General features: G+C 39.0%; 1 protein-coding gene and 1 long non-coding RNA gene across 4 annotated transcripts; both read left to right on the forward strand.

The window, feature by feature from the left end:
• The first annotated feature begins 1,407 nt into the window (after window positions 1-1,407).
• On the forward strand, window positions 1,408-20,048 carry LOC118499032. Its single transcript, XR_004901530.1, has 3 exons — window positions 1,408-2,037; window positions 7,554-7,558; window positions 20,038-20,048. It is a non-coding gene; the product is annotated as an uncharacterized LOC118499032 (long non-coding RNA).
• LLPH (LLP homolog, long-term synaptic facilitation factor) lies at window positions 6,001-14,547 on the forward strand. Of its 3 annotated transcripts, none has more exons than XM_028532516.2 (3): window positions 6,001-6,104; window positions 7,616-7,827; window positions 13,917-14,547. In XM_028532516.2, exons 2-3 carry the CDS (start codon window positions 7,623-7,625, stop codon window positions 14,093-14,095), a joined length of 384 nt encoding a protein of 127 aa, XP_028388317.1. In that variant the 5' UTR covers window positions 6,001-6,104; window positions 7,616-7,622; the 3' UTR covers window positions 14,096-14,547. The 3 variants fall into 3 exon arrangements, with proteins under 3 accessions (XP_028388317.1, XP_035874608.1, XP_035874609.1); XM_036018715.1 differs by lacking the exon at window positions 6,001-6,104 and adding an exon at window positions 6,336-6,426; XM_036018716.1 differs by lacking the exon at window positions 6,001-6,104 and adding an exon at window positions 7,256-7,279.
• Window positions 20,049-27,748: the final 7,700 nt, after the last annotated feature.

Genomic DNA, 27,748 nt, shown 5'->3' on the forward strand with positions numbered 1-27,748 from the left:
TCCACATCCCAAAGATGTACACATTTGGTGAACTGGCACATCTCAGTTGTCCCAGTCTGAGTGAGTGGGAGTATGTATGTGCTTCCTGAACCTTGAGCTGCTGAGTAGGCTCCACTACCCACCACTGTAAACTAGAGAAGTGGGTCAGAAAATAATGATATTACTTGTTTTTATTGATCTTTCTTAAATTTATAGCTCACATTTATTTCAGTGTTTAATATTACAAGTGTTTTGGGTCTTTATTTAAAAGTTTGGCGTGCTTTTGTGACCAGAAATATGCCTACAGTAAAAATTGGTTTTGTTATATATGTTGTTTTGCTTAAAGTTGCAGTTTCCAAGAACCTATTGATGACATTAAGTGAGGATTTACTGTATAACAATCTAATGTAATATACAAATAATGTAATATAATATATAATGTAATATAATATATAATGTAAATATGTAATATAACATTAACTACAACTATATTACTATTATATGACTAATTATATGTAAGATATAACAATAAAATATTAAATATATAATTACTAGGTTATATAATAGTAATATAAATCTTACTATCCTTTATGGTATCTCATTTCTAAATCCTTGATTTAGAATCTCAAGTATAAGGGATATCAAAAATCTTTAAAAATTGTTTTCAATCCTGAATTTGTCATACATACATTGTTCATCTGAAATTCAAAAATAATTTAATGAGCCCTGGCTGGCGTAGCTCAGTGGATTGAGCGCAGGCTGCAAACTAAAGCATCACAGGTTCAATTCCCAGTCAGGGCACATGCCTGGGTTGCAGGCCACGGCCCCCAGCAACCGCACATTGATGTTTCTCTCTCTCTCTCTCTCTCTCTCTCTCCCTGCCTTCCCTCTCTAAAAATAAGTAAATAAAATCTTAAAAAAAAAATTCCATGAGATTAGATTACAAATATCAATTTATCTTTGTCTAATGGTTTCATCTAATTTTTCCTTTAAGTAACAGTAGATTGGATTTTGATTTTAAAGTACTTGTGTCCTTACCAATATAAATTATAAATCTCCTTTTACAAGGAGATTTTAATCTTATTTAGAAAAGAAATATTATAAAAGATAAATTCAAAAGAGTTATTTAGTTATATAAAAATGTTAATGACACTTCATTATAAAGTATATTAAAAATTAGAATCCTGCTTGAAAGTCAGATATTTTGACATAAAATTTGACATTATTATTATTTTTTTAAAGATTTTATTTATTTATTTTTAGAGAGGGAAGGGAGGGAGATAGAGAGAGAGAGACATCAATGTGCGGTTGCTGGGGGTTCTGGCCTGCAACCCAGGAATGTACCCTGGCTGGGAATCGAACCTGGGACACTTTGGTTCCCAGCCCGCGCTCAATCCACTGAGCTACGCCAGCCAGGGCAAATTTGACATTATTAATTTTCTTAAGTACAGGTTTCATTTTAAAATTATAGCAGTGAACTAAGGGCCAGTGAAACTTTGGCAAATTCCCTCACTGTATTAGTTTGTTAGGGCTGCCCCAACAAAGTTCTACAGACTGGGTGGCTTAATCAGAAATTTATTTTCTCTGTTCTGAAGGCTGGAAGTCCAAAATGAAAGTGTTGGCAGGGCTGGTTTCTCTGAGGCCTCTCTCTTGGCTTATAGATAGATAGTCATATTCTCCCTGTGCCTTCACATGGTCTTCTCACTGTACTTGTCTGTGTCCAGATTTCTTCTTCTTAGAAGGACACCATCATTAGATTAGGGACCCCCAGTGACTGCCTGTTGCCTTAATTAACTATGTAGGACCCCATTCCCAAGTACAGTCACATTGTGAGATACTAGGGGTTAGTACTTTGCAGTGGTCTGATCTGAATGTTTGTGTCCCACAAATTCATATGTTGAAAGCTAATGCCCAGTGTGATGGTTTCAGGAGGTACAGCTTTGGGATGTGATTAGGTCAGGAAGGTAGAGCTTTCATGAATGGAATTAGTAAAAAAAGAGATTCTATAGAGATCTCTTACCCCTTCTCCCATGTGAGGTTACAGTGAAAAGACATGTAGTCTGTGAACCAGGAAGAGGGCCTTTACCAGAGATCAGATCTGCCGGCACCTTGATCTTGATCTTTCCTACCTCCAGATTGTGAGAAATAAATTTCTGTTGCCTATAAATTACCCACTCTCTACTACTTTGTTATGGCAGCCCTAATAGACTAAGATATACTTCATCATATGAATTGGGGGAGGAGCCCATAACACTCACTAGCATGGTTTTTTTTCAGCTGTCAAGTTGAAATAAATTAGAGCAATATGGAGCCCTGCTGAGGTGGCTTAGTTGGTTGAAGCATCATCCATGCACCAAAAGGTTGCATGTTTAGTCCCCACTTGGGGCATGTACAAAGGCAACTGATCATTGTCTCCTTCCCTGTGCCCTTCCTTCTTTTCTCCCTCCTTTCCCTCCTTCCTTCCTCCTTTTCTTTCTTTTCTGTCTCTCCCCATCCCCCACCCTTCCTCTATCTCTAAAATCAATAAACGTATCCTCCAGTGGGGATTAAAAAAACTTAGAAAAAATTTAGTAGTATGTAATTAGCTTCAAGTTTTAGATGTAAATTTGACTATCATTATCAATTAATTAGTCATTAAATACATAATTGCATTAATGCTGTACTTAAGTTCAACACAGCATAGTGGGCAAGAGCATATAGATTAGAATCATTGCTGTGCAATTAACTGATGTAGCCTTTGGCAAGTTATTTATCCTTCCATACTTAGGTCTTTTGCATCATCTTTATAAGGGTATAATAGTACTTACTGTACTGGCTGATACATGAATTAAATGAGATAGTTATAGCATATAAACTAAGAGGTTAGTTAATGTCAGCTGCTATTATTAATAATTTTTTCAGTTCAAAGGTAGAATGTACTGAATTGGAAGTAAAGATACTAAATAAGCAAAAGCAGATTTGACACTTCAAAAATGTAAAACAGTGCCACTGTTCTCAGTAAATTTTTTTTTTTTTTTGGTTTTGGTAATACAGTTTTTTTTTTGGTAATACAGTTTTTTAAATAAAAATGTAAACTTGTAATTAATCTGTCTAAAATGACAAATTTTCAAAAATTATTTTAATTTTTGATGGGACAAATGTTGTAATTTCTAAGAGTGTAAAGAGATCAAAAGACGAAGAAGTTTGGAAACCCCTGGTGTAGACTTGGAGTAGTGAACACACAACACAGTGTACAGATGATGTGTTGCACAGTTGTGTACCTGAAACCTGTATAAGTTTGTTAACTAGTGGCACACCAATAAAGTTAATAAAGAAAAAAAACATTGGTGTAGAGTATTATGTTTTATAAATGAACAATAGTTATTCATACATTCTTCTATCATTGAATTTTATATGGTTCCTCCTTTTTTACCATCATACTCAGTTCTGCTCTGATAAGAGAGTTTGCCCAGGAAAGAAACATACCTGTAAGCAGAACTACTGGATAAAAGAGTGTGTACAACTTCAGTTTTTTACATCAAGTGAAGGTGAAACTATGCAGACTCCAGACATACTAAAAAAAAGTGTAATTAGAGGGACTTAGAGTGATAGGCAACTCTGATGCAAGGTACAAAATGGTAGCCAGAGAGATAGGAAGAAAACTAGGAAAAAGCAGTATTGGAGAACTGTTTTCACTGAGTGGAATATGGGGGAAGAACCCTGTCTACCTGCCTTCATTTCGCCTCAAGCCTGGCTTTGATCCACTTGATGCATTGGGTATCAGTGCTGTCAGCAGCCAGCTGTGGACCTTTTGGAGTCACTAGGAATTTAGGTTCTTTTTGCTTGTTCTTTTCATGTAGGAGTGTCCAACCTGTGGCCCCTGGGGCTGCATGTGGCTCAGGATGGCTGTGAATGTGCCCAACACAAAATTGTAAATTTATTTAAAACATGAGATATTTTTGTGATTACGTTTTGCAATGTAATTAATGTGTGACCTAAGAAAACTCTTCTTCCATTGTGGCCCAGAAAAGCCAAAAAATTGGACACCCCTTGGTAGAGCTTTGTCTTGAAGTTCCCATCATCTAGGGCCTGGGTAACATGGAGTCACCCTCTGAACCCCAGAAGTCTTCCTGGTTTTTATTCAGTGATTATGCAGATCAGGGCTTCCATGGAAGAGCCCTGACTGCAGGGGCCCCACTGGCTGGTGTCCATAGTGTTAGTATTCCATTTAAATGGAGAAGCAGCCTACTTCTTGTCAGGTACCCAACTGTGCTTCCAGTCCCACAGGCTCCATTCAGCTCTGCGAGGGAGAAAGAAGCAATGTCCAGTTTAGTCCTTAAGCCTTGTCCCTCCATTAGGGGTTAAAGTTTCCTGAAGACTGTGGTTTGGTTTCCTTCATCTTTGTATACCCAGCATAGTGCCTGTCACAGAGTACACACCCAGATGTTTGACAGAGGGAATGAATTAAGGATTTTTTAAATATACCAAGGCCATTTATTCTGTTAGAACAGCTTTTATACAAACTGCTGAGGAACTTAGGTTAAAGTGTTTTTTTTCAGTAATGCAGTCTAAGATTCAGTTTTTTAAAGCACTAGTAAATGCTGAATTATGGCACCAACACATTATCATAAGTCTTTTTTCCTCTTTTCTGGTGCCAAATGTCTATTCAAAAGCCTTGGCCTGGTATATTAAGCAAGGAGCAGTCAATTTGGATTAGTTAAAAGTGAGCTTTCTCAAATTTAAAATGCAGTGTGAACATTTATTTTTGGAAGAAGTGGCTAAGTTCTAATATATGGTTAACTTGTAAAATAGAAACTCACTTGCTCTATAAGAATTTAATGTATTTAAAGAAAGTAGGTCTCTCTGGAATGCTTTCTTATATACATATGTATATATGTATATACATTTATATACCTATACATTTATATACATAGCTCTTTTCAGCTGTCAAGAAAAATTCAGTACATTCTGAATTTACTAATTTCCATATGATGCAAGGTTTCCAAGAGGACGTGGATTTACAGAAAAAAGGTACCCACAAATTGTCTTAATAAGAACTCTATTAGCAACCAGGCAGGAATTTACTAGGCCATCATGAAAGATGATTCATTTACTTTTTTTTCATGTTGTAAGTCTCTAAAAAACATCACTGACAAATAGTATTGTTCTTTGAATTGTAATGTAAAAAGAAAGCCCTAGGAAGAACTGAGTTCATGTCACCTACCTAGGGATCAATTAGGTTGTATTAGGTTCTTTCAAGAGACAAGGATTATCCAGGCTCTGAGACATTAATTACCAATATCACAAGGAAGTGTTGGAGTCAAAAGTACATCACAGACCTGTCTGGTTACATATTAGGAGCATATGTAAAATAATTAAAAGCACTGGTGGTGTTTGTGACCAATGTGACCATCACCTAAGACAGCTATCCTAAGTTTAGCACTGTATGGCATACATTACTAATTAGCCAGGTAAACATTGGTTAAACCAAATTAGTTTGATCATTTTACCCTTTGAACTTGTCTTTTGGATGGGCAAGGCTTTTTCGTTTTGGTTATATATATCTCTTCTTTGAAGTATAACTGACATAACAATAAATTGCACATACTTAAAGTGTACAATTCGATAAGTTTTGACAGACGCACAGATTCATGAGACCATCACCCAAAATGGAAAAACGTAATTAAGGGGTGCAATAAAGACGATCTCAATTCGGCCTCTCGGTCTAAGGAAATCCATTAGATTTGTGTGAACGTGAGCGCTAAAGGTCCGCTCTGAGCTCCCTATCTGACAGGCTGGGTCAGCTGGCCAAAGTCACTCCTAGAGTTAAAACCTCAAGGGGAAGCCCGCAGGGCTGGCCCCCAACCTCCGCTGGGATTCTCTTCCGCATTCTTCAAATTCAATTTAGCGACCGGTTTGGGAAGAGCCAGACTCCAAAATCTGCACACGCTCCAAAGGTAGGAAGCGTGCTCACCACCGAACTCCAGAAGACCCCGCCTCTAGGCTTCCTGGGACTAATGGCTCCCGGCATGCAATGCGCGCGGGGGGGGGGGCAGGAGAGATTAGGAGTGTCAGGCCGGAAGACGGAAGTGAGGAGACTTCCGGTTGTCGTGATAGTGTGGACTGTGGGTGGTGATATTTTTAAGGTGAGTTGGTGTCCAGTGGGGCGTGGGTCTTGCGCCTGCTTCTAGCTTCTCGTGGAGAAACTTGTCTGTAGAAACTTGTGTTGTAGAGAAACCTGGTCCATCACTGGACAAGCTTGAGCCCGACCCAGGGAGACAAGCCTCTCGTGAGGGCGAGGGTCTCTCATGGCCTTGGTGGCTACCCTTGGGCTTCTCCGTGCTCTCTGCGAACTGAAGTTCTCCCTTCGTCTTCTCACTCGGGTGAACTTCTACCCTGAAGGTTGCTTAGCGAAATGCTTCTAATCCCGCCGCTTCCAGGGCTTGTGTTGTTGCACACGAGAAGACAGTGAGTTTGTTATTGCTGGCGTCCAAAAAGAAATGTTACTTCAATAGTCATTAATTCAACAAATCTTTATTTAGCCTTTGCTGTATATATCCAAAGAGCTCTGTATTGGGAGATCTAAAGGCGAAAGACCTAGTGGATTTCACAGTCCACCGGAGATGACAGAAAATAAATAATTTCAGACTGTAGTACATGTTGAAAAGGAAGGAAGAGAATGAAAGCATGGAGAATAAAAGGAGGGGAATTTACAGGGTCTGAGAAGGCCTTTCTGACCTATCGAAGGAGCAAGGCTTGAAAAGATCAGTTGTCAGGCACAGGGAAACAAATGTAAAGTTACTGAAGTGGACATAGTTTGGACTCCCCCCCACCCCTTCCCAGTCATGTCTTAATGATTTATATATAATTGCGTTATTGATGTGTAATTAACACACTTCACAACCATAAATCCATCAACACAATTAAGATGAAGTTACAAATCACTCAAAAGTTTCCTTCTAAACTGTTTAATCCCTGTAATCCCTTCCCAACCCTCATCACGTCCCTGCTCTCCTAGCATTGTCACCAGTTGGACTTTTTTCCGATGTAATTGGTTCCTGGGGGTGAGATGGAGCATGTGGTGAGATAGTTGAAGGTGGGGGTCAACTCTCAAATATCTTAGTAGATCTTGAATATATTGATAGGAGGTGAGGAGTCATTAAAGAAAGGCAATCGTGTGCTCTAGGTTTTTAAAAGCTCACACTAACCACCTTGTGGAGGATTTGGGGCTGGGAATAAGGGATGGAGAGAAAGCAAGAGTGGAAACAGTCAAGTTTAAAATAGCTAAATTGACTTGAGGTGGTGGATAATGATGACTTAGGTTGGTGTCCTGTAGAGTGAAATCAGGATTTGGGGGGAAATTAAATTTTTGCACCTTGTATGGAAACTCCAGAAACTTTCAGAATTGGCTTCTCTTATAGCTAGTGACTGATGGGAGTTTGATCTGGTGTTCTTAATTCTTTAACAGCTGTGTATAGCCATGTTGATCCTCACATAAGTCGCACATTAAGCCATCATAAATTATGAACAATAAAGAGTCTTACCTTCTGTTTGTTCGTGTTTTGTGGAGATATCTTTTAATCTGGTTTTCCAAGCATTTGTCCCTTTTTGATAGTAAATACTTGCTTTTGAATATGTATCTTTGTTGACTTACCAGATAAGACATGGCTAAAAGCTTACGGAGTAAGTGGAAAAGGAAGATGCGTGCTGAAAAGAGGAAAAAGAATGCTCCAAAGGAACTTAGCAGACTAAAGAGTATTCTTAAAGTAGACACTGATGTGTTAATGAAAGATGTTCAAGAGATAGCAACTGTGGTGGTGCCCAAACATTCTGAAGCGAAAACCCAGTGTGTGGTGAAAGATGAAAATGGTGAGTTTATGTGCTTCCTTTTAAAAAAAATTGTTTCTTGTGACTTTTTTCTTTCTTTTTTTTTCCTTGCCTTTGATTCATTCCCACACATGCTTCCTTACAAACCTCCCAACATGCCCGCATGATTCTTTGAAGGCTTATAGTGCTACTAGAGATTTTGTGTTAAACTATTTTATAGCCAGTTTGTGTGAACAGGTATGTTTTCATATGCCGAGTGGGCCTTTGATGCTTACACAGTAGCCTAAATGTCTCGGAAGTAGACAGTGCTTCAGGAGTAGACAAACCTGGATGCTATTGTTCGAAGGTACACAACTCTGTAAACGACTAGGCAGGATAAAAGTAGGTCTTTCTTCATTTTACCCCTTGCAAAAACTAGTTCCTTCTCTAAGAGTCCTATGCCTTTGTATCATTATCCTGAATATCAACATTTCCTTGTATTTGATTTTGACAGACAGATTTTAGGGACCTCTATATTTTAACCATAGTCTAAAGTTGGAGGCTGAATATAATAGTTTCAATACAGGGAAAGACTCGCTGGTTTTCACATGGTTAATACACCACTTTGACAGCAAAATAAATTAAGTACTCAATACCTAGGGTCTTATAAGTATATTTATGTGGTGTCTAATAATTAAGGAAAAAAGTAGCATTCCTTAACCTTCCAATCCTAGAAATTTCCTTTCCCATTCTTCACAGTGATGGTTTCTTATTTTTTCTTCACATATCACCCCCATGAATGAAAATTACAAAAAGCTTTTTACTTCAACTTTGAAAAGTAGGAAAATCAACAGAAAAACCCTCACCTTCCCACTGTCCAAGTCTATAAGAATTTGAATGTGTAGTCTGTTTTCCCTCTTTCATTAATACTCTCTCAAAGGCAGTGTCTCCACCTGTGTTCTGAATCCTCTCCATTCTTGGGCTGTGCTCATGCATCCTACTTAGCAATATCTCTTTTCTGCTAAGTCATTTGCAACAGCTTAAATATATTCTGGAATGTCACATCGACAAAGAGAGAAGCATTTAGTACATTGATGTTGTTCAACTGTCACTTCTATTTCCAAGACATTTTCATAATCCTAAAAGGAAACTTTATACACATGAAGCAGTCTATCTCTATTTTCTGTCTTCCCCAGCCTCTGGCAGACACTTATATGCTTTCTGTCCCTTTGGATTTACCTATTCTGGATATTTCATATAAGTGGTACTATATGATATGTGACCCTTTGTGTCTGATTTTTTTCACTTAATATAATGTTTTTGAGGTACATCTATATACTACCGTGGATCGGTACTTTCTTTTTAAAGCTGAATTTTAGCCCATTTTATGTATATACCACATTCTATTTTTTCCATTCATTTGTTTGTGGACATTTAGGTTGCTTCCACCTTCTGGCTCTTTTATAGTGCCACTATGAACATTTCTGCACAAATTTTTGCTTGTATATCTGTTTTTAGTTCTTTGGGATATATAATTATGCGTGGAATTGCTGGGTCATGTGATACTTCTGTGATTACTGTTTTTTCCTCAGTCACACCATTTCACATTCCTACCAGCTATCTACAAGGGTTCCAGTTCTTTCACATTCTTGCCAGTACTGTTATTTTCCATTTTTTAAATTTTTGTTTATTGTTTCTCCTCACTTGAGGACAATTTTTAAATTGCTTTTAGAGGGAGAGGAAGGGAGAGATACATGAATGCGAGAGAGAAGTATTGACTAGGAAACAAACCTACAACCTAGGCATATACCCTCACTGGGATTTGAACCCACATCTTTTGGTTATGAGACAACACTCCAACCAACTGATCCACACCAGCCAGTATGGGCGGGCTTTCTTTCCTCCCTCCCTCCCTCCCTCCCTCCCTTCCCCATCCCAGTAGGTGTGAAGTGATATATCATGGTTTTGATTTGCATTCCCCCAGTGACTAATGATGTTGAGCTTCTTTTCATTGCTTATTGGTCATTTGTGTATTTGGAGAAAGATCTATTCAAGTTCTTTGCCCCTTTTTTAATTGGATCGTTTGTCATTTTGCTGTTGAGTTGTAATTTTTTTTGCAAGTTTTAAACTGATTTTATTGCGGTGGGTTAATCAAAACATGTTTAATATTTAATAATATATATATGTAGTTTCAAAGTTATATATTCTGCATACTAGTTGCCCATTCATTCCCAAGTCTCTTGGATTTGTCCTCTAATTTTATTTTCTCTCCTGTTTCCTTTGTTATACTTTGAAATTTTTTTGAACTTTATTATCTGGTTCTTGTGTAGAGTTACTTGGTTTTACATATTTTTAATTTCTAAAATTTTTTTCTTTGTTTTAGTAGTCTGAGATTCTTTATAGATCTATTCCTTCTCTGATATCACTGAGGGTATTAATTACAGTTTCTTTTACAAATTTTGATCTTTTCTGTGTGTTGTTTATGTTTCTTTTTGGGTTCTCCTTCTTTCTTCCATTCCTTTATTTTTGTCTCTTCCTTATTGGAGGCTTTTCTCCGATGTCTGGTGATCAGTACTTATTTATATCTAAAAGTGATGCACTGAAATGTTTGTTGGGTGGAAACTTGTGGGGAGGTAGCAGGTGTGAAGTAGGGCTTATCACTTGCTAGACTTGCAGAATGATTGGATTGGCCCTGGAAAGCTTTGTTGTGGGAGATCTCTTTCAAAACCTATAGGTCTTTTCTGTCATCCCCTGCCTGGGGGTAGTCTGGCTGCCCTCCTGTTTGGAGTATTTCAAGAACTGAATGGGATGGAACTGAGTTTGGGAGGGTCTCCACATTTAGTAATCTACCTGTTTTCAACATGGCTCCTCATCTCTCCCCTCAAATTTATGTTTCCCTTCTATTCTTTCAACTACCCACTTAATTTCTTAAGCCACAAACCTTGTAATTACCTTTGATCCCTCTTTCCTTTATCTCTGACATCTAAACCATTAGCACATCCTGAGTATTTCCAAAAAACACCTGAAATCTATCCATTTTTCTCATTTATGCTTTCACTCTAATCATTATCTCTTGGCTGAACTACCATAGCCTTTTTGCTTCTAAGTTCTCGTTCCCTTCTGATTCATTTCAGCTTATCAAGCAGTGTGACCTTTTTTAGAATATAAATCAAATTTTATCATTATTGTGCTTAAAACACTGCATTGTCTTTCATGTGCTTCCCAGAGTCTACCATGTCCTGCTTAATCTGATTCTGGTGCAGAGAGATACAGAACCACTCTTTTAAAAACTGCATACCATAGGCCAAAGTTTGCTTTGTTATTCTCCTTAACAGACTATCGTAAACCTCATGAGAGCAAGGAGGATATTTGGACCACTATATCCCTAGAACATAGAATAGCATCCAGAATTATCATTCAATAATGAGTTATCGAATGGCTAATATATACCAGCCACTATTCCAGGTACTGTGGAAGCAGTGATGAATATCAGAGAAGTGGCTTTCATTCTAGTGGAATTTACATTGTTTTGGAGGAGAGAGAAATAAACCAGATAAATGAAATAATATAATGTCAGATGGTAAAGGTCATGGAAGAACTTCTGTACCCTGGTCAGTTCCCAGGGAGGGACACTCTGGCCATGTCCTTCACAATAAATAAGATTGGTGATGGATGTGCCATAGCATGGTTGTACTAAGCTTCCTGCCACGTCTATTGTTAGTAGAGCTGAGTCTTTAGGAGAGCTGGATCTCTTTGTGTTTTCTGGATAGAAAAATGTGGTAGGATATATCCAGTTCTTCTCTATTTTCCATCCATCTCTGTCATATAAAGCCTCTACTTTCTGCTACTCCACCTCTTCCAAGTTCACGCCATTAGAAGTGGACATTCATTCCTGATTAGCTCATTTACTTGTAAGACCTGTCCATTAGAAATGTGGGTACATTTCTTATTGGCTCAACTATCTTATTTAGCTCAAGAGTTCACTTAAGAATTGTAATTCACATTTGCTCAGAACCATGTACTTATCCCTAATGCAGTGACTCAAAAATCACACATTTTAAATGGTCCCTATTTAACCTTTATTATTCCAAAGAAGGACGTCCATGACAGCGTTCTTTAGAAGGTATCTTAGTGGCTAAATATATGGTGTCTCTTTCCTCACAAATACTTTTTGTGTCTTTCATGGTTTGTGTCTTTCACTGAATGTGTCGTAAGGGGTTTTCTTTTTTTTTAATATATTTTATTGATTATGCTATTACAGTTGTCTCATTTCCCCCCTTCACTCCCCTCCACCCTGTACACCCTCTCCCACCCACTTCCCCCCCCTTTAGTTCATGTCCATGTGTCATACTTATAAGTTCTTCAGCTTCTACATTTCTCATACTATTCTTACCCTCCCCTTGTCTATTTCCTACCTACAATCTATGCTAGTTATTCTCTGCACCTTTTCCCCCTCTCTCCTCCTCCCACTCCCCTTTGCTAACTCTCCATGTGGTCTCCATTTTTGTGGTTCTGTTCCTGTTCTAGTTGATTGCATAGTTTCTTGTTTTTGCTTTAGGCGTGGTTGTTAATAATTGTGAGTTTGCTGTCCTTTTACTATACATGTTTTTTTTTTAATCTTAGATAAGTCCCTTTAACATTTCATAAAATAAGAGTTTGGTGATGATGAACTCCTTTAACTTGACCTTATCTGAGAAGCACTTTATCTGCCCTTCCATTCTAAATGAAAGCTTTGCTGGATAGAGTAGTCTGGAATATAGGTCCTTGCCTTTCATGGCTTGGAATACTTTTTTCCAGCCCCTTCTTGCCTGCAAGGTCTCTTTTGAGAAATCAGCCGACAGTCTGATGAGAACTCCTTTGTAGGTTATTGTCCCCTTATCTGTTGCTGCTTCTAGGATTCTCTCCTTCATTTTTACCTTGGTTAATGTAATTATGATGTGCTTTGGTGTGTTTCTTCTTGGGTTCAACTCCTTCGGGACTCTCTGAGCTTCCTGGACTTCCTGGAAGTCTATTTCCTTTGCCAGAATGGGGAAGTTCTCCTTTATTATTTGTTCAAATACGTTTTCAATCTGTTGCTCTACCTCTTCCCCTTCTGGTACCCCTATAATTCGTATGTTGGAACATTTAAAGATGTCCTGGAGGTTCCTAAGCTTCTCCTCGTTTTTTTGAATTCTTATTTCTCCATTCTCTCCTGTTTGGTTGTTTCTTTCTTCCTTCTGGTCCACTGTATTGTTTTGAGTCCCAGTTTCCTTTCCATCACTATTGGTTCCCTGTGCATTTTCCTTCACTTCTTTTATGGTAACCTGCATTTGTTCATCTAATTTGTGACCAAAATCAACCAGTTCTGTGAGCTTCCTGATCACCAGTGTTTTGAACTGTGCATCTGATAGGTTAGCTATCTCTTAGTCGCTCAAAAGGATGAGTTCTGGGGCACTGATTTGTGCTTCTGTTTGAGCCATCTCTCTCTCTCTCTGTCTGTCTTTTTTTTTTTTTTTTTGGACCAGTGGCTCCTGTTATGGTGAGGGGCGGAGCCTTAGGTGTTCACCAGGGCCGGGCATCCCAGTCGCTAGATTGTGACGTTGTATGTGAGGGCGGGGTCGAGAGGGAACAGTGGTGGTAGCTCCGTCCTCCATGGGACCTCATTCCCTTTCCTGGGATCCTGGGTTGCATGCTCTGCCGTGCTCCACAATCGCTGCCTCACTGGGTCTGCTGGCTGCTGCTTGTGTACTCAGCGTCTACCTGCTGTGATCTTGCATGCCCCAGATGCCTTATGCGCTCCCGGTTGCCTTATGCGCCCAATGCTCCTTGTTCTGTGCGCGGCACCCTGCACCCGGCTGTTCGTCTCCGCCCCTCTTACCGGTCTGGATGAACGGGTCTACTTCAACTTCTTGGCTGTCCGACTTCCATTCAGATAAATTTTCTGACAGTTCTGGGTGTTATTCTGCCTCTAAATTGTTGTTGTTCCAATCTTGGTTATGCCAGGGGTTTTCAATGTGTAGTCAAAGTACTATACACAAATAAGAGATTTTTTTCTTTTGTAGTTTCAGGCCACTTTCATTTCTGATATTCTTGTTGCATTAATATGCTTTTTTACAGGGTGGTTTTTTCATTCAGGAGTATTAATAGTTTTTCCCTTTTTTTTTAAAATTCAGATGACATGAAAATGGAGACTGATATTAAGAGAAACAAAAAGAGTCTTCTAGATCAGCACGGACAGTACCCCATATGGATGAACCAGAGGCAGCGAAAAAGGCTGAAGGCAAAGCGAGAAAAAGGGAAGGGGAAAAGAAAAGCAAAAGCAGCGAAGGCAGCTAAGGGATTGGCCTGGTAGACTTTTAAAAATGTGAAACATGGCACAAAGGACGGATCTTTGATTAGAATGTATACACTGATTTCAACTTCTACCAGATGAAAACTACATTTCCATATTGTAACTGGCCTTTTTCTTCAGTTCAAACTCAACATAACTCCTTAAATTTAACTCCTTAAATTTGTCTTGGAAACTTAAATAAAATATTTTCTTTGATGAATGAAATACATAGATATTTTAATTGGATGCCGTTTGGTATGTAAGGATTACCATCAGACATTAAAATTCTATCAAGTATTAATGTAGTTGTGGCTGTTTTTGGTATTAGTAAAGATAAATGATATACTAACCCAGATTTAAAGAAAACTATATAGTGTTATTTAAAAATACAATGTCAGTGGATCTTACAAGTAGTACTTGTTTGAGTTTTGATTTTGTATAATTTATAATAAAAGGTATTTTGTTTAGGTTTTAAATATCTTTTCTTTCATTTGTCCTTAAGGTATTCTAGTAGTAATGACCAGATTCTTCTTTTAAATCTTTAGATAGAATATTAACATGCACAAGTTAGTATGATCCATCTTTTAAGGAGATTAGACACCTTGGGGCCTGGTTTGATGTTTATCAGTCTTTATATTATGTAACCTAACATGCAAAATTTCTCAAAATCAGTTTTCCCAGATTGGTAAAAAAATACATTTCATGGTCACATCATTTTGGAAAATGCTACATACTTGAAGATGTACAAACAGTGTTTACTTAGTATTGGATTAAGGAAACTTTGTTTGAATTCAGTGGAATAGACTACACTATTGGAAATATTGGTGAAGTATTTTAAACTTCACATTTCCTCTGAAATTTCACTGTAATCATATTTACTGTCACTTTACATTCATTGGAACAACAGATATTTATTCTGAGTCCCTGCTGTGTGCCAGAGACTTTTCCAGGTGCTGGGACACAGGAGCCACACAAGGTGTCTGCCCGTACGGGCAACGGCTCAGAAGCGGCTGTTTACATCAGAGGAAAACCAGGTTAAAGTGAGATGTTACAGTAAGGTCGTCAGGACACAAATTTTGTGCCAAACTGCTAGGCTGGGACACAATTTACAGACAAATAGGACCTGACTCAAATCTTTTAGGAGTTTTGAATCTATAAAACTTAATGCCAGTAAAATGTTAAAAATTATTTTAAATAATAGACTTTTCTCAGTTTACTCTGGTTAGTTCACTGAAAAGTTAGTAGATAATTTTTAAGCAGTTTTCTTGAAGTAAATGGATGTGAGTTGGAAAATGTCATTCATGGCCTTTTTTTGCCTCTTAGTATAGTTATGAACAATAAATGGAGTTTGTGAGGAAAAAATAAGTAATGTTTATGAAGTCAAGTTGCTAACGTTATCTAATTTAGGCACTAAGCCTAAGTATACTAACTAAATTATTTACCTTTTTTTCCCTATTGGGAATTGTCTATATCAGCGATGTTACATGCTGAATGTTTGTTTATATTTTGGCAACATTGTCAAGTATTTTTTAACTGGATTTTCCTTAGTTAAGGTCAGAGGCCACTGCCCAGGATATGTACATGTTTTCTGTTGCGGAAAACCTCTAACTGGACTCCAATGGTCGTTGCTTTGAGCTTTCATCCAAGGCCTCATAATGATGTAGGTATGTTCATTTAAATGTGTCCAGTTGTGAAGTTTGTCCAGTCAGGATTTAATTTAACAAAATTGAAAATCAGAACACCACTATCAAAAAACTGAACTATTTCCCAAAAAACTGTGGGAAATATGTTCTAAGTGTCCTGTAGCCTCTGGCAATTGCCTTGCTCCGAGTTGGTGGGCTGTACTTCTGGCCAGATTCCCCTCCAAAGGAGGGCATTTAGACGGGCATTCAAAATTGGGTGCAGGGGTACGATCACTGTTGCTGCTTTATTCCTAAAGATTATAAATTAAGAAGTATGGCAATGTCCTTTTATCTTTTAAGTGAGTAAAAGTTTCTTCTTTTGAAAGTTAATCATCTTTCTATTTGACTCATGGTTTCCAGGGAATTGCTGTAGAACCAGCAGATGGAGCTCAAGCTAAGCGCCAAATCATTTTTGGAATTAGACTGAGTGGGCTAAGTCACAGTCTGGATAGAATGTAACATTTTATGTTTGTTTTTTAAGAAATTAAAATATTTAAGGATAATTAAAATTGCCTTCATTTTATCAGTTGCTTCATATGTCAGGCCTTAGTGTAAGTTATTTAATCCTAAACTGTTCAGTTAAAGTTATTAACTCACCCAGCAACCAATGAGTTGGCTACTTAATATTATCTCTGTTACACATGGGAAAACTAAGGCACACAGTCCATACAGTTAAAACTGGGAGAAGTGGGACTCAAATACAGACAGTCTCCTGATTGTAAGAGTCTACAATCTTACAATGCTATCCTGCCTCTAAAGAAGGTGCAAACTTGCTAAGAAAGAAAGGTAGTTTTAGGAGAGAGTGCCTATATTGATTCAATCCATGATGCAAGCTTAGGATCAGATACAGAGCACATTTTAGCAGAGAAGTGATTTATAGACCCCTTCTCAAATCTCTGGGCCTAAACAGGACTGTAGTTCCTGAGGCAGCACTCCCCTCGAACGGGCTGATCCAACCCCAAAGGTGAACTCCAAGATTAGTAGTGCCCAAGCTACTAATCAGAGAAGAAATTGGAACTGCAGTTGAAACTCTAACGTAGAATAAGATCATGATTTTGATCCCTTCTTTTTTTGTTTTCAAATGTCACATTGATGTAGGTTCCTTTTTCTCCCACTAGTTCACATGCTGTCTAGCATAAATGTGTAGCAGAATATATTCACTTATTAGAGAGTTTGGATGTTTTCAAAATTTGAGTCTTAGCAGGGATATGATTTTTAGGAGTTGGAGAAGAAGAAAACTGGCTAACGATGACTTGATTTAAATATCCGAAATGGACTGGATAATGATGGCAAGGGGTAGTGGTATGTGGTTTAGACTAGTGAAGTGTTAGCCACAAAGTAAGATAAATGGGAGAAATCTAAAGACACTTCAAGGAATTGCCAAATTTATAAATACTTCTACTGAGATGCAGATGTTTGGACTGTTGACTAAGCTTACTATTTAAGTGACTGACTTTTGATGCCACCTGGCATCATGTTAGGCATAAAGTGGAATTCTCTTCCCCTGTATTTGCCAGCCTATAAAAATACCATTGCAGCAGATGCATACCAGTTTTACAAGGAACTGAGGGAGGGGAGTGGGAGCTGCTAAGTACTCACGCCAGGTCAGCGCCCCCTGCTGTTCTCAGGGCCCCGTCATGCAGCAGGAAAGCTGGGGCCAGATTTGTGCCTGCCTACAAAAGACCCAAAATTTTCCACAGTTGAATGCCAAGGGTCTTCTCCACCTATTTTAGAGCAGGAGAAAAACAGAATGTGATGACATATAAGACTCATTTGGTAGATTAATAATAATAACCAACATTTAGAGAAAGCATGCTGTGTTAAACACTTCACCTACGTTATTTCATTTAACCCTTAAAACAGTACTGTGGACAGGAACAAGTATAAAAGACACATGGACAAAAACTAGGGGGGAGTGGAAATGGGGGGAGGGAGGCGGGGAGGCCTGGGAGGGTTGGCTGGGAGGGGAGTAAAACAGAAAACTACTTGAACAACAATTAAAATAAAAATAAAAAAAACAGTACTGTGGGATCAATACTCTTATTATCCCTCTTTTCAGATGAGGAAACAGTTTTGAAGAGATAAGTAAACTTGCCCAAATTCATGCAACCATTCACTAGTGAGCACGACTGCTCCGGAGTGTAGACCGAATGAATGTGTGTGATGGGAAGCTTCAGAGACTGATTCACCTTAAGGAAGAACTTAATCAAGATGTTGGGAGGTGGAACAGGCAGCCTTAGGAGCACTGCCCTGTTCAGCTACGGCTGGAGAGCCACCTGGTTGGAAGGCAGCAGAATGGATTCAGATATTGTACAGCAATACCCACTTACCTGCAGGGGATACAGTCCAAGATCCCTAGTGGGTACCTGAAACTGCAAATAGCAGTGATCCCTATACATACTATGCTTTTCCCTGCACATACTTAAACTATGGTAAATTTAATTTATACACTAAGCACAGTAAGAGATTAACAACAACTAATAACAAAGTAGAAACTTTGTAACAGTACAGCTGACCCTTGGACAACACAGGTCTAACCTGTGACAGTCCACTTACAGGCAGGTTTTTTCCAATAAATACACAGTCAGCCCTCCTTGTCCCTGGGTTTTGCATTTGCAGATTCAACCAGCCACAGATTGGAAACTGTTTTTGATCTGCAGTTGGCGATCCAGGGATGTGGAGGGCCAACTGAATGTGCTGTTCTACACCATTCCATATAAAGGAGTCCTGCATTGCAGATTTGTGGGGTTGTAGGGGGAGGGGGCTCATGGAACCATTCCCCTCAGATGCCAAAGAACAACTGTACTTAAGGTTTTGGAGAGTCAAAGTTATACAATGTTTTTCTACTGTGTGGGAGGTGGGGTTGGTGCCCCTAACTTCTGCATTGTTCAAGGCTCAAGTGTATACTGTAATAAGTTATGTGAATGTGGCCTCTCTCAAAATATCTTCCTGGACTGTGTGTACGGTGTGGATGCCCAAGACAAAGGGAGATTCCCGTTTCTGGCAGGATGGAGGCTGGACGGCTCAGGTTTCATCACACTACTCAGAATGGCGTGAATTGTTTATTTCTGGAATTTTCCATTTAATATTTTCAAACCACAGTTAACCACAGGTAACTAAACTGCAGAAAGTGAAACCTCAGATAAGGGGAGACTACTGTACATGGAGGTTGGGTTGAAAACTGCTAAGGTCCTTTGCAGTCAAGAAATGCCTTGCAGGAAGTTGTCACATCTGACATGTATTGTGCTTGCTTTGCTCTCTCTGTATAGTCTTTCGGCACAACATGATTGCAGACTTTAGTATCTTTTTGTGGAAATAACAAAATTTGAAACTTTCTTAAATTTGTTAATGTTAAGTCTGGTATTCATTCCACTAAGTTCCACTTTAAACTTTGGAAAAACGTTATAAACATCTGCTTTAAACAATGAATGGGGTAAAGTCCCCTGCATTTTGATTTAAAGAATGGCATAGTTTTATAATACACTAAGCTTATAATATGCAGAATGTATTTAATTTCCTAAAGCGATGACTTATCTTGTCATTGCACTATCTTATGAAACACTTTCGCATTCTCACATTGTGTCTTTATAGTTTTCAATATCAGCAAAACCTTTAAATAGTCTTAGTTGGGTAACTGCTAGTACATATGGTATTTCTGATCCATGTAATAAAGTACATTTGTCATGTATCTTGTGATCTGCATACCTTTCAGCTGTTACTTCATAAATCTATTCCATCGGAGAACTGCTTTGTACAGCAGTGGTTGAAGCTGCTTTTAATAAACTAATATTTTGTGTCTCATATGTAATCAACAGGGAGTATTATAGACTTGTGCCTCTGTGGAGAAACATTCCACTAAACTTCTTTTCTCTTGACAATAATGGGGAAAAAAATAGCTTGGGAAAAGCACAGATGTTTGAGAACATATGTTGTTTGCTCCTAAAAGTCAGATGAAGATCTTTTGTATTGCTCCAGGATTTTTTTTTTTAATGCTTTAGAGAAGAAACAGTTTGAGATATGTGATGGGGAGAAGACAATTACAAATTTGAGAGAGAGACGAACATTGGGTGCTATTTGTCAAAATTCTAAAATGCCTCACTGTGCTCACATAGAGAGGTGGTGTGCCTGAGCAGAGCTGTAGGCAGTTGGCCAAAGATTGGCCATTCCCACATGCTTCCCTGTTCAGACATAAGCAAGCATTGTGCTCTTGTTTCAGTTTTTGTTCTGTCCCAAACTTCCAACTAAGTGTTTTAGAAAAAGCACAGGTATTTAATAACTCAGGTAATCCCTTGAGTAATTGGATAGGGGTTATTGTTTTTCTTCAGCTGTAGAAATTTGCTCAATGAGTCAACTCTCCACAGACTAGGCAATTGGTTATTGATAACTGTATAGGAAAATATTCTTGGAAAATACTTAAGAAAAGGAAGCTATAGGTGAAGTTGGTATGGACGACCTTTCTAAGCCTATGAATCTTTAAGAAGAGTTGCCATAAAGAGAATGGGAACCAGCTGTTCCAAATCTCCACTGAGGAAATGGGTTTTAACTGTAGCAGAAGGGATTTGGGTTAAATGTAAAGAAGAACTTCCTGCATGTGAGTGTTATTTAAAGCCAGGTATAGGTTGAAAAGAGGCTGTTGAATTATCTCTGGAGGAGAGAGAGTGCTATTGAGCAAAAATGAAAAAGAACTCATGGACGTGGACAACAGTGTGGTGATTGCTGCAGGGAGGGGGGGTGTAAGGAGACTAAATGGTAATGGAAAAAATACAATAAAGATTAAAGAAAAACAGGAAGAAATGGAAGGGGGTGGGGAGTGGGAGATTCCCACATAATTAAGATGTTAAAATTTAATTCTGCCTGATGATTATAAATCCTTTATGCTCTTTTCTCACACTCACATCTCAAATTACAAGGTTTAAAAGGTCAGAACTGAAGAGCATACTTTAGTCGTTAGAACTAAAGTGGCAGAGGACCCCATAGGTCTAGAGGTCCTCTTGGTGTAATTCTTAATTGAAAGGAAATGCTAAGGTGTGACCAATGGATGAGGAAATTGACCCATGGTTAATTTTCCACCCTTGTCATTAAAGACTGGTATACACACTGAGCTCACAGTGCCAGGGAGGAATTTGACATTGTGCAGTTTCTGGAGAAGCAAAGGGTAGGCTGAGGCCACTTGGACTTGGGATGGATTGCAAGGCTGGGGAACAGGGATGGCCATGTTACTGCTGGGCATGTGCCAGCTGAATATTTTGACCAGGAAATCTCCAGTGAGACCACAGGGTTGTAGGTCACACGTGGCACTTCGAATTCCAGAGGGCAGAGACTGAAAGGACAGGGAAGGTTGACACCTTCTTCCCTCCTGCCTGTCACTGCCCTGCCCTGGTCCCCATTTGGGACACTCTAGTGAATTTCCCTTTTCTTTGCATCCCTTTACTTTTAGTCTTTCTTCTCTAGTCTGTTTTTCTTGCATATTACTTTAAAAATTTTTAAATAAAAACTTAAAACTGTGAGTCAAACATTTTTAATTTACTTTGTAGGGGGAAAAATCTCACCATATTTAGTTGTAAGTGGATTTTGTTTATAAAACACACCCACATTTTTCTTTGTGATTCATGGACAAGAGTAGAAATAGATTTCTTGCTTCTACGCTGTTTCTCTTCATCACTTTGTCTTTCTTCCTCTGTATTTCCCTCTCCCTCCCCCATTGTTGTGTGTGAGCATTACTTTAATTTTTTCCCTTGGTCTCAAATCACTTCCCTTCTTGCATTCTTTTTCTACGTCCCTACTTGGCTCTTCCTTTTTATCTCAGTCTTTCTACTCATTATGTTTTCCTTTCTCTTCCTTTTCACCCCCATCTCCTAACATTAACTGGGTGCCTGAATAAAAATTATGCTTTACAACAGGGGCAGGCAGAGGGGCTGGTCATCTGTTTTTGTAAATAAAGTTTTATTGGTAGAGAGTCATGCCCACTTGTTCATGGCTGCTTTCGTGCCACGAAGTCACAGTAGTTGTGACAAGAGACCCTTCTCTGGCCTGCAAAGCCTAAAATATCTACTGTTTGGCCTTTTCAGAAAAAGTTGGCTCCCTCCTGCTTTAAATATTTACTGTACTTATAAATAAACACTTTTGTTCTTATTTGGAAATTTGGGTGAGTTGGATCTGTTTCATGCTTCCATCCTTAGTTAATGAAATTCGGTTGCATTTTATATTTGGAAGCCCCACTGCCCAGTCCCTGGATCTCTTGCTTGAAAGCAGTTGTGTCCAAAAGAAAAAGACACCCTTTTTCTTGTGTGTGTGTGTGTGTGTGTGTGTGTGTGTTAGAGGTGTTCCCCACCTTCCATCTCTAACTGAGCTTCTTTTAGTCCTTGGACGCCCCCCCCCCCCGCCCCCACCAAATCATTCCATTGTAAAGCTTTTCAAAAGTCTCATAGCTAACTTTCCCTTTAAGTCTATGAACCATTTTTGGAAATGTTAGATGCTGAGGAAAGGACTCTGTTTTAATTTAATATGGCACCTAGAATACTGGCACATATGAAAGCATTCCAATTTAGTTTGATTTGGTGGGTGGTCTAGCTGAAAATGTTTTACCCAAATACACTTACAGGTTGGTTTCATTAACATGAAATTAATACGGACAAAAATAGTATAGGATTTAAGACTGAAACATGTTTTAGAGATCACCTATTTTAACCCTGTGTTTTTTAACAGATGAGGAAATTGAGGTCCCAATTTTTGCCAGATATTAGGAGTTCATAACAGAGCCCAGGAGTCCAGGTCTCTACTCTCAGACCAAATCTCTCTCTAAACCATAATGCAGTGACAACTAGTCACACAAACAGTAACATTCTGCCTAATGTCAGGATTCATTCTATTCTTTTTCTTTCTATAAAAACAAGGGCTGCTAAATGAAATGATTGTGTATGACTGGTGGTCTTTTCTTCAGATCTGTTTCTGCTGTGGTTAATAGCCAGATCTTTTCCACTGGTAGCCGTGCCCCTTTGCCTCATAGGTGGTATGACATCTTTTAACTCAAACAAAACAACAAACCCCCTTTCCCTGGATTGCTTTTTCTTTTTTTTTTTGGCTCTAATTCACCTGTGTAGTTGTCCATTTCTTTTTGTTTCTGTGACTTTTTTTTTTATAAAAGTAACACATGGATTCAGTAGAAAATTTAGCAAATCTAGGAAAGTTTAAATGAAATGCAATCATTCCCAATTCAACCACCAGAGATTATGTACACGTATGTACATTTTCGTGATTGTCTTATGTATATTTTTGTGATTGTCTTAACACTGTATCATTTTAGATCCTTTTTTTTCATAGTTTTGTATCATGAAGATTTTTCCCATGCCTCTGAAAATTCTTTGAAAGTGTTGTTTGATAAGTTCCCACTTATTCTGTCTTGTGGGTAAACTATAAATTTTCTTATTTGCCCATTTTTGGACATTTAAGCTTTTTTCCAATATTTTTGCTATTAAAATATTTTCTTGTGATATTAATGACCATACATGTAAATCCTTATCTGGTTATATTCTTGTAGAAGAATTCCAGAAGAGTATGAACTTTTCTTTAAAACACTCTTGATCCATATTGCCAAACCGCTTTCCCAAAAGGCTGAAACTATTAATCCTTCCAGGAGTGTGTGGCTGCCTTGATGCCTGTCTGGGGCACACTTGAAGGGCTGTAAATTAAGCCTTTTACAACATCCCCTCCGATATGTCACTCTCCAGCTAGGGAACTTCCCATGGCTGCAAGATCAAATCTAAGCTTCTTAGTGTACACTCTTCCAGTTCTTCACTTCCTGCTGATTGCTCAGCCACAGCAATCTGGCATCGGTCCCCATCTGCCTGCCTGGAGGTATTGAGGAAACAGCCCTGGATGGACTGTCATGAAACCAGAGTTCAAATCCCCACCCTGCCACTTAGTGGTATGTGACCTTGGGCAAGTAGCTTAATTTCTTTGAGCCTGTTCCCAAAGCTTTAACATGGAAGTAATAAAACAGACCTTGCTTTGTGGGGCTCCTGTGAGATGATATATGTAAAAATGTTTTTAGTCTGCGGAGCACTGTCTAAATATTAGGGGTGTATTGCTATTGCGACTACTTGAAGTGTGGTCGTTATCAGCGCTGCTCATCACACATTTGATTCCCTTTAGGCTCATGGGAGAATTTCACTTCCCCACGCCTTCATTTGGATGTGGCCGCATGACTGATGTTGGCCAATGTGATATGAAGTGACATGTGTACTTAAGTACGAAATCTTTTAAGGGCTAGGCCTTAGTCAGCCACTCTCGCACCCTCTCTGCCACAGTGAAGGGCAGTGCTGCAGGGCTGCTCCGTGAGCCAGGATTCTGCAGAAAGAACATCAGTGTGGAGAAGATCCCTGACCAACCGGGGATGGACACGCATGTTGAGCAAGAATTAGACTTTGTTTTTCTAAAGCTACCAGGTTTGTGGGTAGTTTATTATTGCACGCTAACCCAACAATACAAGCCTAGTCTCAGTCCTTTCTTTGTAGCATTCGATGTCACTGAAATTCTTGAAAACTTCTCTCCCTCTAACTTGGTGTTATTAATACTCTTGATGTTTTTTTCCATCTCTGACAATTCCTCCGTCTCCATTACATTTCCTTCCTTCACTTTCCGCTGAAATATGGATACGAGATGAGCTCCTGGTCCCATCGTCTCCTTTTGGTATATGCTTACCTTTGCCAACTTGGTTCACTCTTGTGGCTTTAAATAATATGTCCCTTTAACCCTCTGTGTTTGAAAGGTTTCCAGTTTGGGGATCATTGGTGCTTACCTTTTCTTATGCCTTGAGGGCAGGGATTCTAGACTGGAACCAGATGGCTCTTCCACTTACCTCCCAGAGAGAGACTTAACCTCTCTGCACCTCCATTTCTGCACCTATAACATGAGGATGACTGAAGTTGTTACCTCATAGGTGGTCTCGAGGATTAAATAAGAAAGCACAAGTAAAACACTTTCAGTGCCTACCTAGCTCACGGTAGCTCACTGTAAAGGGTGGTTGTTTTGTTGTTACACATCTTCTTATCTTAGTCTGCAAGTTCCACTTTCAGTTTCTGGTAAGATCGGCTTACAAGTAGAAGCCCCCAAATAAGCATTTTGTTGTAGGTTAACATTGCTTTGATGGCTGCTGTGAGGAGTGAAAAATTGGTGCCCTCTCCTGGAAGATACTTTGTACAGTGTTTGCTTGGCTTTCTGATTGAAGTATTATTGCCTTAAGGTGGATCAGGACTTCTAAGCTCTCACAGTAATCCCTCCTCCCTATCGTTTTATGCAGTTACCTGACTGACCCCGGGAGGACATCTGCCTTCAGTAAACCCGCTCTACCACACTCCCTAATCTCTCCCCTGTGGACTTCCAGTCTCCACTTCCACCGGCTTTGCCCCTAAGAATATTAAGAATCTCTCTTTTTGGTATTTCTTGTTATGGTAAAATATACATAACATAAAATTTAACATCTTAACCATTGTTATGGGCACAGTTTAGTGGCATTAAGTGCATCCACAATCTTCTGCTGCCATCACCTACCGCTGTCCACTTCCAACTTTTTCACCCAGGAACTGTGTACCCCCTAAGCAGTGACTCTCCATTCCCTGTTCCCTGCAGCCCCCAGCAACCACTGTTCTACTTTCTGTCTCTGTGAACTTGTCTATATAACCACCCCTCACAACAGTGGAATCGGACAATATTGGTTCTGTGTCTGGCCTCTTTCACTGAGCATGTCTTCAAGGTTCCTCCATGTCGCAGCGTGTGTTAGAATTTTATTCATTTTAATGGCTGAATAATATTCTACTGTATAGATATATTGCATTTCGTTTATCTATCAATAGATGGTTTGGGCTGTTCAGAGAGTACGTTGAGGTCCACAATGCTGGCTCTGGATCCAAGTCCTCCCTTCTCAGATGAACTTCCCTTCTTGGGATCCCTTTGTTAGTGCCCCTTGCCTGCCTTGAAGTCATGTGTTAAGTGACAAAAACACCGGGGAAACGGTGGGCAAAGAGCAGAGGGAGAATTCACAGACGATATGAATGTGACAGTGAGATTTTTATTCTTTTTGCAAAAAAATGTATGATTTTAAAAATAGTCTTGGTTAACAATTTATAATCATCTTGTAAGTTTTACATTTTTTTGGTAGCTGATTTCTTGTGGGTTTCCCCCCCAGTACTTTTTAACTGCTAAAAATAGCTTTTTCTCATTTGGAGAGTTGGTGGTGGGAGATACACAGAGCCCCTCAATGCTGTACTTATGCTGACTTGTGACACCTATTATTTTATTTGGAGATTTAACTTCAGTATTTGGGGGGTTTTATAGCTCATGTCTTTGGCACTTTATTTTACGTTTCTCCAGGGAGACCAGTCTATGCTTTGGTATATCCAGATAAAAACCATACATTTCTTAAAGGATTTGATGCATATTTGGCACTCCTTTAAATGTTTCCTTTTACTTTCTGTTCCTTCCAGCAACATCCAACACACTGTCATGCAGATAGTAGGCTCGCTAGAGTTTACTACCTAACAAATTGGTTAGTCTATTGATTCCAGCTTTCCAAAGTGCCTCCTTTTTTTCTTTTCCTGGACAATAGGATGTTTGAAATAGTCATCTCCCCTTATAACCACAGACATTCTAATTAGGATACATTCAATACTGATCTTGAGCTACAATACAAATGACCAGTTTATATTAGTCCTGCAGATAGAAAACAAATTTCAGTGGCAGAGATTGAAGATTTTCCGTGCCGAATCTTGTCTTCTGCTCTGGGCCTATGCTAGTTTGCCGGTTTATGTAGTAAACTATCTTAGTGCTAATTCTAGTATCTCGACTCCCTGAGATTTACCAAGGACAAATGTGATCTTAATATTGTATTGTATTTTATTTCACAGGTTTGTTTCATAACCTCAATAGTCTGTATCTGCAATTCTGTTTCCTTTCAAATGTGTTAATAAAATGCTTGCATTAAGATTGGCTTTACTCCAGAACCTGATAATGTCATTCTTCAAGTAAGTGATAAAACTCCTGACAACATAGCACTTGGGGATTTGGGGATGCATCCTAACAGTACAAGTGGGGAAACTCTCAGTTCCTTATAGAGTTAAATCAAGGTCAGACCTGGTTTCCGACACGAAGTTCAGATGCATTGGCAGATCCCCATGCTTGCATTTATTATGCTGTAATTTGGGGCTTAAAGAGTTATATCCAGTCCATCCCCAACATCTGGTTAGTGTTTATAACGATCACATTTGATCCTAATGTAATTTTGTTGGGGAATTCACTAGAATTCCTCTGTTGGCTGCATTACAACTGAACATGAGATCTGCTAAAATATTACCAAAAACTAGTGACTATCCATAGAGAATACAAAAATACATAGATTTCACCCCCCCCCCCCCCATCCCCCTGCAGCTAACACATCACGTTCATCTATCCGGGCTTCCTTGTCTCCATTGATAAAAATGGGGGTGAGGCTTTCACAGCAGCCAACATTTGTCAAAGGTCTGGAACCTTGAAACTCGGAGCAGGCACAACAATCTTTCAAGGGCGATTAGTGCACACGTGCGAGCACAATGGTGGTGTCACAGACTCCACAGATACGGATGACATGAGCTCGGTGGAGATTTGTCCTTTCATTTTCACTTTGATTTAGATGCTGTTCCTTAGGGTTAGGAAAACATCACTTGGGAAGCAGAGCCAAAGGTTAAAACCACCCTCCCCCCATCAATGGAAGCCCCAAATGAATCAAGTTGAACCTTTTAAGGGCTGTTAAAGGGAGCCTTTAATTATGTGAGGCAGACAAGGGAGGGGGACACGTGGGAAGGTTGCAGTTTGAGGACCTCCCAGCCCTGCCAGCAGGAAGATTATTAGCATATTTCATGTAACTTGTGCATAGCTGTGTACCCTTCCCATCAAATAATTTTAACATTCCAAAAGAGACAGATGGGAGAAGAAAAAGACAGATAGAAGAGGACAGAGACTA

Source organism: Phyllostomus discolor, chromosome 2 (assembly GCF_004126475.2).
Source record: "Phyllostomus discolor isolate MPI-MPIP mPhyDis1 chromosome 2, mPhyDis1.pri.v3, whole genome shotgun sequence".
Classification (NCBI taxonomy): Eukaryota; Metazoa; Chordata; class Mammalia; order Chiroptera; family Phyllostomidae; genus Phyllostomus; species Phyllostomus discolor.

Excerpts from the sequence above, each read along its gene's own strand:
- LLPH (XM_028532516.2), top strand. The coding sequence starts at position 7,623 with ATGGCTAAAAGCTTACGGAGTAAGTGGAAAAGGAAGATGCGTGCTGAA. Across the intron at positions 7,828-13,916 it reads TGTGGTGAAAGATGAAAATG|ATGACATGAAAATGGAGACT; the intron begins GTGAGTTTATGT and ends TTTAAAATTCAG.